At 40.6% G+C, this 10,957-nt stretch overlaps 1 protein-coding gene across 1 annotated transcript in view; it reads right to left on the bottom strand.

Moving 5' to 3' along the window:
• Positions 1–10,590, bottom strand: part of LOC119429081 (inactive dipeptidyl peptidase 10) — a 142,578-nt gene extending 131,988 nt beyond the window's left edge. Inside the window, exon 1 of the mRNA XM_037696798.1 lies at positions 10,428–10,590. Coding sequence (XP_037552726.1) covers positions 10,428–10,487 — 60 coding nt within the window. The 5' untranslated portion in view covers positions 10,488–10,590. The remainder of the gene's footprint in view (positions 1–10,427) is intronic.
• Between the last annotated feature and the right edge of the window lie 367 nt (positions 10,591–10,957).

Below are 10,957 nucleotides of genomic sequence, written 5' to 3' on the forward strand. Positions count from 1 at the left end.
GACGTCCTCACCTGTGTTCGTGGTCCCCCATGACCACAGGGGGGTGATGTTAGTCCATGCACATGACCTTCCGTCCGCAGGACATAAGGGTGACAATGCCACGCTGAAAGCATTAAAACAGATTGCTTATTGGCCTGGAATGAAAAAGGATGTCAAGGACTACATAAAAGGGTGCCTGATCTGTGGCCAGTTTCAACCATCCAGACCACTTCACAGAGCACCACTGCATAGTAGAGGCATTGCATTTCCATGGTCGGACCTCCAGATTGACTGGGTCGGACCACTCACTAAGACCTCTAGAGGAAATAAATATTTTCTCACGGTAACCTGCGCGTTTACCAAATGGGTAGAATGTCTACCAGCCCCTAATGACACAGCACAAACCACTGCTATGTTGTTAATGAATCATGTATTTTCAAGGTTTGGACTTCCCCTTAGGGTGAACTCAGACCAAGGTACACACTTCACAGGTGAAGTAATGAAGGAACTGTGGAAGACGCTAGGCGTCAAAGCCAACTTCCATATTGGCTACCACCCACAGGCTTCAGGCCAGGTTGAGAGAGCAAACAGGACTGTGGTGAGTATTTTGAAAAAATACGTAGCCGCAAACCACAAGGACTGGGACGTGAAACTCCCTCTGGTCCTCATGGCCATAAGGGCCACTCCACACACGTCGACTGGCATCGCTCCTTTCGAGATGATGACGGGTCGACAAATGACTCTCCCTCTGCACCTGTTGTACCAACCAGGCGATGCTGCCATGGCAACAGCCTACACCACACAACAATACATGAAAGACTTGGAAAGACACCTTAAGAACACTTTTGCTTTCGCACATAAAAACCTGGAAAAATCAGCTGAAGGACGCAAAGCGTACTACGACCAAAAGGCCTCTCACGAGGAACTCCAAGTGGGAGACAGGGTCTGGTACTACACGTTTGCACCCAAAACTGGGAGAGTAGAGTCCGGGACCGGAACTCTCGCCCGTAAGCTGATGCCCAGATGGACTGGACCCCATCTGATTACCGACAAAGTGTCTCCAATTATCTACCAGATAAAAATCAGTAAAGGCCAAAAAGAGCCAACTGTTAAATGGGTACACCGTAACCAGGTTAAACAACACAAGGCGTGCAATAACTCCTTAGGAGACAAAGATCTCACCAAATCAGACCTCGTGGGAACAAGGGTCATCCAAGCAGAAGATAACTAATGGATAATAAACTTAACCATAGTTTAAATTCACAGGACCTACCCTTGATAAAACGGGACAGCGTGACTGAAATCTGGCAACCAGGGTGAGGAGAAGCAGTGAAACGATGTTTCTAGATGCTTAGTCACTACTCTTGTCGGTGCTGAAACGTTGTTTAGTTGATTTTGGTATTGTTTCTGAGGTAAGAATGAATTTTGTTGTGTAGTAAGTTAGAGACTAAGAAGCCTTTAACCATGCCAACATGCAGTTCATTCACTAAATTGCAATCTTTGCGGAGTCAATGTATATTATTGCTACTTTGAGTACCATAATCTACATTGATCTCACAACGCTTAAGCCGAACCTACTCGAACAATTCTATTCGGGGGGATAGCTAATTCTTTTTGATAAGTCTCGCCATAGACTTCCAAAACATTTATGGGAAAACCAAACACCCAATCTCAAGTCGTTCGTCTAAAGGACAACAGACAATTACACCAAACTATATTTTACCATGTAAAGCTAACTTAAACCAAGTTAGAAATGGAAAAATAGTTTGGAACCCTTTTCTATAGGCATAAACCCCTGTAGTTACCCCTTTTCAGCATTATCCACCCCTTAACTGGTAGTTGTAGCTGTTCCCAACCATAATAGCTTACACACCAGATGCATATAGTTTAAGGCCTTATGTAAAATCCCCTTCATAAGCCCACCTTAAACCACATAATTGCATGACACATTGAACCAGAACGGCACAGGCTGGACGTCGCTGGAGACAACCTTCGCTGGAGGCGACCTGCAATCCTGACGTTGGTCTCCACTCTTCATCCAGTGGCCGCTTCTTCGGTTCAACCCAAGGGTACCCCTCTGTATGCTGATTAATCAACACTTCCAATCGCTGTGGATTTACCGTTGTGGATTATATGACTTTTTCCAATGGATTACAGACTCTGTTTCCAAGGGGTTAAAGCATTGCTACAATGGAATTATCGAGACGATATGGGATTATAATCAACACAATGGAATACCAAGAACATTGTGGAATTACCTTGACTTTGTTTCCTTGCTGGATTACTTCTGACTTTGGTCTTCCTTGCTGGATTACTTCTGACTTTGGTCTTCCTTGCTGGATTACATCAAGCTCAAGGACATTTGAAGGTCTAAGTTCACGGTTGGAATTCATCCCCATGGACAGGTGATGATTTCCAAAGGGGGGACTGTAGTGAACCTGGTCTGACCCTTATCTGACCCTGATGACCTCAAATCTACCAGATGGACAGAGACTGTCATTTTCATTGATCTGAATAAGTCTGAGCCATCTGATGACTTTCTTTCTTGAATTAATCAAGCAGAAAAGACAATTCTTTATAATCATTACTGTCTTACAAATGTTTGATAATCAAATTGTGTTAGTTTCACTCAATGCTTACAGGTTGAAAAGAACTACTCATTTTTATTTTACATAAACAGTAAGTAATGATTTTTATTCCTCATTCAAAGAAGAAATCACCTGAATATGCATTTCTTGATTTTCTGTCTGAAATGAGCCAAGTCGTAAGTATGTGAAAGTTGAAGCTTCGGTCAACTAAATGTTTACTGAAAAAGGGATGTCATGTTTTACTATTTGGAAAGATACAACAGAGTGAGGCTCCAAAAAGTCTGCTGTTTCTGCAATAATCTTTTCTGTATGTTGAAAACAAATTCATTCCCTGACCTCGACTTTTGATAATACCTTACGTCAAAAACCACACCTCTTTCTGGTACATCCACGAATCAGAAAGCTCTAAATTGAACCGGAAGTCGACCCATTTAAAATGTGGCAACTTTCCAGTTCAAGTTAGTTCTCAAGTAGTTCTCAAGCAGTTCTGAAGCAGTTCTCAAGGAGTTCTGAAGAGAATTCAGAAGAATTCATGGGTAATTCATGAAGAATGGTGAAGTGAATGGAAGAGAATTCGAGAATTCAGGAGAGTCAGAGACGTTTGGAATTATAACTTCTGTTTGAACGACCCACGCACGACTATCTAAGGATTTCAGCAGCTCTCAACGGAGACGCTGAAAGGTCTGGAGGATTCCCTATCGAGCTGATCTATCATCACCAGGTAACGGTCTCTTCTTCGACTAAAGTGTACCGGAGGCGAGCTGAGATTTGATGAAGCGTGCACGTTCTGGTCAAACAGATTAATTCCCTCACATAGTTCTCTGTAAGATAAATCTCCATTTCATCTTAAACTCTTCTCTCTCTCTCACAAAACCAGTACAGATATTTTAGAAATATCTGAAGCAAAGTCCTCGTTCACCGCCGAGTGATCGATGCTCATTTTCTGTGAAACTGTCTGTTATTATTTTCATATTTTGCCAAATTAATGTAAATGTTTGATGTTAAACTTTGATTCTGAAAATAAATGACCACATTCATTTTGATGGGTCAAAGATAATAACGTCTCTCGTTCGCATTTCTGTTAAAATTCAATGCACGACATTACAGTCAGAAAGATGAGGAACTCGTGAATATAGTATGCATATATATTTCATATATTTGTCATACTACAACAAGTGACACGTACCCACGTGACTCACAACAACACTAAACAAATTGTGAATAAAAACTGAATGCAATGATGTGGAGGTGCCAACATCTAATATTTTATTCAGAATAGAACACAAATCACAGATCAAAAGTTTAAACTGAGAGAATGTATCATTTTAAGGGAAAAATCTGTTGTTTCCAAATTTCATGGCGTCAACAAATCCCAAAAAAGTTGGGACAAGTCCATTTTTACCACTGTGTGGCATCCCCCCTTCTTCTTACAACACTCAACAGACGTCTGGGGACAGAGGAGACCAGTTTCTCAAGTTTAGAAATAGGAATGCTCTCCCATTCATGTCTAATACAGGCCTCTAACTGTTCAATCGTCTTGGGCCTTCTTTGTCTCTTTACAGGGCTCTGGCTCTTACCAGCTCTACATCGAACTGACGAGTTCGAGACTTCAGCTGGATGTTTCAGGAAGGACAAGAGCGTTCTTTTAACCTCTTTCACACTTTCAGACTGCCATTACCGTCCGTCTTTTGTCCTTTGCCATCATTCAGAAATGATTCTGCACGAGGCGAGAGCACTTACAGTCTGTCTTCCACCTCTTCTCTTAGAACTCATTGTCACTCCTTTCTCTATAATTTCTGCCACCATGTCGCCTCGGCTACAATTTTCACCCTTTTCTTTCAAGCAGAACCTAATCTTTCGTCTGGGAAAAAGTCTTATTTGAGAAAGCTTAAAGACATAAAAGCTGTCACAATATGCGTTTATGAGATTCACCGTTTTCCGCGTTTCCTGCAGAATTAAATCTTTGCTCAACAGTGAGTCTGAGTGCTCCTCAGCAGGTAGGCGCCTTCAGACGTTTTGATTGTCGGTGTTTTTATTCCAGCGTTGAGCTCGAGGCCAAGTCTTTCAGATAACCCATTTAAGACGGTTTTACAACGCGTCGAAGCAGAGCTTTACTTTTCAGAACAGTGCGAGAATGCCAACGGATCACGGCGATGTCATCGCAACATCTCCGAATGAAAGAAATCTTTCGATGTCTCTTCGTTTCGAAGCTTCTTGTTCCTTCAACTGACTCACAGTGAATTCCACTGAACACGCACTCCCACTCCTCTGACCCTGGGCAAACAGGATTTAACTGAGATATATATGATAAAAATGTCCCAGAATAACAAGTTACTTAGCAACAGCCAACAAGATCATGGCAGCAACAGAAAGCGATGAGACGGAGGAGAGATAATGGGCTCGGAGTGAGATTTTTTACGTCTTGGTCGTGTGTCATTAACTAAATATGTGCTAATTGAAATACATTCTGCTGATTTATATCACTAATACATATATAAGGACACTGCAGCGCATCAGGTCAGGCACATAATAGTGTGAAAGTTTATGAAGCGTTCACTCTATTGTGATCCATTTTTCTTCCGTACGTTTTTCGGCATCTTTCTTGTTCCACAATTGTTGTGCAGTTTCAACAAATCATAAATCAAAAACATTCAGCTGTTTCACGACAATCCTCCTATGACTTTTGGTGTTGGTGCAACTTTAGCTTTTTGAAATATTTAGCCTTTTCTGCCACTTTTTTTCCCTCATAGAAAATGAATTGAGCTCTTTTTACCTCCTTCAAGTCTTTAGATCTGTTTACAACATTTTTTTACTGCTCCTTTCACATTTTGTTCTAGTTCGGCTTCTTTCAGCTGTTTTTTTTTTTTTTTTTTTTGGCTAATTTCAGCTTTTTCAGATAATTTCCTTCTTTCTTTTTTTTTGGCTCATTTCTGCTTCTTTCAGCATAAATGGCAAATGTGTTCTTTCTGCCTTTTTTTACTAACTTGTTAACTACTAGCTTGTTCTAAATTTTCAGCTAGCTTTTTAGCTAATTTTAGTTGTTTTCCGAAAAAAAAATAGTTTTTAATGTTAATTTCTGCTACTTTCAGCCTAAATAACTTTTTATGCTAATTTCAGCTCGTCATGCTTTTTTTTAGCCCCCCCTTCAGCTTTTCCTGCTCTTTCAGCTATTCAGCTGTTTTGATGCTAATTTTAGCTTTTTCAGCAAATTTCACATTTATTTATTTGCTAATTTCAATTCTTTCCACCTCTATGTAGTTTTCCTTGTAGCTTCTGGTAGTTTAGGCTTCTTTTTGCATTTTCAGCTTCTTTTCAGCCATTTTTTTTTCCAATTTCGGCTTTTTTTTTTAGCTAATTTCTTAATTTTTGTGCTCATTTCTGCTTAATTAAACCTAATTGAGCACATATGCGCTCTTTCTGCTGTCTTCTGTTCATGTTGGTGCTGCTGTTGTTCGGCGTATTGTTTTGCTATTAGTGTTTAGAATATTTCTTAATTTATATCTTAGATCCTTATTTACTGTTTAACAATTTATATTTTTGCTACGTTTGGGTGTAACTGGGACCCTGTGTACACAGTTTTGTTCCACCTCATGTACTACATCATGAAATGACAATAAAACCTACTTGAACTTAAACTTCTGCTAATTTTGGCTTGTTCTTCCATTTCAGCTACATTTTAGAATGTTTTTAGCTGATTTCAGCTGTTTTTCAGCAAGTTATTTTTTTTCCCCACAGGAAATGCAATTTCTCCAGTTATTATTATTAATGTACAATAAAATCTTGCTTTTATGGTAAAATGTAGTTACATCCTATGTGCACATGTTTCACCAGGTTAGGTTTCCTTTGTTTTTCAAAAAATTCTGCAAAAACAAAGTAAAAATGTTTAAATTAATTTAAATTATACTATTCAACTGAAAATGAATATATATATATATATTTATATAAATGAAATTATGGGAAAAATGAATCTCCACCTTCTTTCACGTCTAGGGTCCAGAACATTCAAATAAAAGGAAAAAAAAAATCTGTTTTTTACCTAAAGTTCTACAAAACTTTAGAAAAGCAGCAGTTGTTGCTGCTCTGGAGCACACAGGTGTGTGTTAACACAATGCCAAATTGGAAAGACATCAGCAATGACCTCAGAGGAGCAACTGGTGCTGCCCATCAATCAGGAAGGGTCAAAAGCCATTTCCAAATTATTTATAGTTCATCATTCTTCAGGGACAAAATATATTCAAGAGTGCAAAACCATTAAAGCAGCTTCCCAGTTGTGGCAGCAAATTCACCCTAAAAGGTCAGGCTGTGAAATCAGAGAAATGAGCAACATTTCACTCTACAGGCCTCAGTTAGCAGGTTAAAGGTCAAAGGTCAGGGCTTGTTTTGAAGTATTGTAGGGGATAACCTCCTCTCTCTATAAACAACCAAACAAGCCTGATTTAAAGTCAGTGTGAAGCTCCATTCTCTCGTTTTGCTGATGTTTTGCTGATTTCGTGATGGAAATAGTTTAATTTTCCTCTCACCGCTCACTCATTAAACATCTTGTGCAGTGACCTCACTCAGAACTAGTTCTCGCATCTTATGTGATTGGTCAGAACCTCATGGGTGTGTATGTTGATGTAAAGTGGTTGCAGTGAGCTGATCTCAGAGCAGCGTCTGCTCAGGAGCAGCTGGCCGAGGTTGTTAGAAAAAACAGCCAACTGTTCCAGTAAAAATGATAAAGAAAGTCAAATATAACGTATAAAGACGGCAAAAGAACTCGCGGAAGGTGATGGGACAATTTTGTGCATGCTGAAGACGGCTCAGAGACACTGGCGCCTCTCCGTAGCTCACCGGGACAAAGTGTGCCTCGGTTCGACAGCGTAGGGGCACGTCCTCTGCTGGAAACGATGGCAGTCTCTTTGTGACATATGTACAAACTAGCGCTTCTCTTTGGATAACAACAGAAACACCAGATCTTTCTTATCATCAACTGGACGTAAAGATCCAGTCTGAAAACTTCACTGTCTGTGGTGATTCTGATTGTGCATGATGTGTGCTGCGGGGGGGGGGGGGGGGGGAGATTCAGCAGAATTTCTCCCCCTCTAGTTTTTTTTTTTGAGTGTGAAATGTCGGTATAACAAATCACAAAATAGTCAAATCATGTCATCTGGACAGTTTCATTTTTGGAAGAAAACGTTTCATTCGTCATCCGAAGGACTTCATCAGTTCAGTCACTAAAACAATTGATCATCAGTGCATAACAATCAATTGTTATAGGCAAAATGGCCGCTTACTCACCGAACCAGCCCGAGGACAACCTGGCCAAAATGGTTAAAAACAAAAAGAGTAAGTAGGCTCAACCATCCAGGTAATTTTATTTATTTATTTTTTGTAAGAAAACGTTTCATCCAAAGGACTGCCACATGGAGTCCACTGTGATCCAGGTGTGAACTCATAGTTTCTGCATTGCTTTAGTGCAGAGTGCTTTAGATGGTGTCTTTCCAATCCATTTCTGTCATGGCAGTCGGTGAAACACTTCAAAATGTGCACCTGCTCCCACAGGAACAAGAACGGCCTTTGACTAGTCCTCGTCTGGATGCCTGAACCCGTCGCTGACGTCTGTTAGTGTGATGTTTCGATACAAATGCGTGAACCATTACAAGGATTCAAGGTTCTTTATTTGTCATACATGCCACATGTGGTACATGTAGTGGAACGAAATTGTGTGCACCCAGTTACATCCAACAAAAGTATAAAATGTAAAAGAAAACCCGTAATAAGATCTAAGATATGAACTAAGAACAATGTTAACTAAAAAAATACACTAAGCACTAGTAGTACAAAAACAATAAAAACAATACGCCGAACAGCAGCACGAACATGAGTCTGTGTGAGCAGATGAGCATGAATGAACACAGCAACATGAAACAGATCAGCAGCAACATGAAACAGATCAGCAGCAACATGAAACAGATCAGCAGCAACATGAAACAGATCAGCAGCAACATGAAACAGATCGACAGCAACATGAAACAGATCAGCAGCAACATGAAACAGATCAGCAGCAACATGAAACAGATCAGCAGCAACATGAAACAGGTCAGCAGCAGCATGAAACAGATCAGCAGCAACATGAAACAGATCAGCATGTGATTTTTCACAGTGATAGTCTGGTTAGAGATTCGTGAGTCTAACAGCCTCAGGGTAGAAGCTGTTCCTCAGTCTAGTGGTTCTACACGTAATGCTCCTCAACCTCCTTCCTGAGGGGAACTCGGTAAAAAGTGTGTGTGCTGGGTGAGTGGGGTCCTTCATGATGCAGGTGGCCCTCTTCCTGCATCTAGAGATGTAAATGTCTGTGATTACACCCCTGACATTTAAAACCTTTTGCTGAATGAAATTAACATCCTTTTATTAACACGTTTGGAGAAAGCCTCAAAACCAGCCTGCATCTGAGGAAATCCCCGACAACGTGACATAAATACATATTCCAGCAGAAGTCGTGGCTCTTATCGACGCTCCCTTCTGTCGGATGACTCCGGATGTGAGGCACAGGATCCTTCAGGATTAGACTTGGTTCCCTCCTTTGGGAAGGTTCTGCTCACAGTTAAGACCCTCTTTGCATAAACTGCTGGCAATAATAACAGGTTTTAATGCTGCTGCTGTTAAAGTTCCTCTAACATTAACACCGTGAAGAGGTCGGAGACTATTTTAATTGCAACAACAGCAATAATTACATTCTTTCTCTAAACGATGTACAATAAAAGCACACGATTGCTCGCTTTTTACGGCAGCGTGCGATAAAGTGTCATTTGTCATCGTAAAATCATTTTCTTACGAATACATTTCCCCTAAATTCGTTTCAACTTTCAAAAATGGGCAACTTGTTATTTTCAGCTTTTTGCAGTGCCAAAAGGTTTGGATGGAGTCCACTGACAGAGAAATATGAATGTGCAAAACTGGAAAAGTAGAAATGAGTGCAAAAAATGTGGATTTAGCTGAAAAATCTAAAAAAAAAAAAAGAGTTTCAAAACAGTTCAATAGTAGCTGAAATAGCAGAATAAGCTGAAACTTGCAGAAATAAGCCAAAAGGAGCATAACAAGCTGAAATTAGCAGAAAGAAGTTGGAAGAAGCACAAAATTGCTGTAGTTAGCAGAAAGGAGCACAAAACAGCTGAAAAGAGCTGAAAGTAGCTGTAAAAAAAAAAAGGTTAAATTTGCACAAAGAAACTGAAAGAAGCTGAACCTGAACAAAACGTGAAAGGAGCAGTGAAAGGTTATAAACAGATCTAAAGATCTGAAGGACGTAAAATAAGCTCAATTCATTTTCTATGAGGAAAAAAAAAAAACGTCAGAAAAGGTTAAATATTTCAAAAAGCTAAAGTTGCACCAATATCAAAAGTCACAGCACCCTTCTCCTCAACAAGTCTTGATATATGATTTGTTGCAAAAGCTTGAAAACTGCAGGAAGAGAAAGATGCCGAAAAACATACGCAAGGAAAATGGATCACAATAGCGTGAATGCTTCATAAACATTCACACTATTAAATCGCTGCAGTAACCATCAGGCCTGGCTCCAGGGTGCGGCCCCTGCAGCCCCTGTCCAGGTGAGGGACTTTGAAGTCCTTGTTATCTTCTGCCCATATGCGTTTTATGAATCATTCTTTCTCGGACCCATCTCAGGCACACAAACTCCTCCGACATGAGGAGGTGGCGACTCACAGAGGAGTACATCATCAGTAAAACTTTGAATATTTTTAATAAAAATGGAGGGAACAGGCTTCCAACAAGAACAGACTAATGCCATGAAATAAAGAAACTAAAGCTGGGAGTTTTACTCTGATCTGATGAAGACGAGCAGGGAGCCACATGAGGAGACCATACCTTTGTGTCTTTGGCGGGCTGACAGTCGATCTGATGGGAGACGGATGCAGTTTGGTTCATCTTTGCTCTCCAGGTTCACAGAATCCTCCTCCGGTCTGAGAGTGGGATTATAAAACCCTGAAGGTGTTGGAGTTCCCGCTCTGCTCCTCAGCTGCGAGCGCAGATCTGACTGAAGGCTGCAGAGCTTCTCCTCATCTTCCTCTCTCAAGCTTCAGCACATTTAAATCCACAATCTGTTTTTCTTTCCCTGCTTTGTTTCCCTGTGCGTTTACGTCTCTCTCTCTCTCTCTCTCTCTCCTCTCGGCTTCTCTTCTATATTTGCTGCTTCGCAAGCAGCTGATGGGCAGCTCATAAACCAGGATGTTTGCCAGTACCTCCCACATACCAAGACATTTCTTCATCAGGATGCAAATTTGCTCCAGGCAAAGATTTCTGCAGCCATAACATTTGAGATTTCTCACTTTCAAAGTGCTTCTTTTCGTGCATATAATTCTTGATGGACTGAAACCTTTGACCCCTGAAGAACCAAC

The sequence above is a fragment of the Nematolebias whitei genome, chromosome 23 (assembly GCF_014905685.2).
Source record: "Nematolebias whitei isolate Nwh7 chromosome 23, NemWhi1, whole genome shotgun sequence".
In the NCBI taxonomy this organism is placed as follows: domain Eukaryota; kingdom Metazoa; phylum Chordata; class Actinopteri; order Cyprinodontiformes; family Rivulidae; genus Nematolebias; species Nematolebias whitei.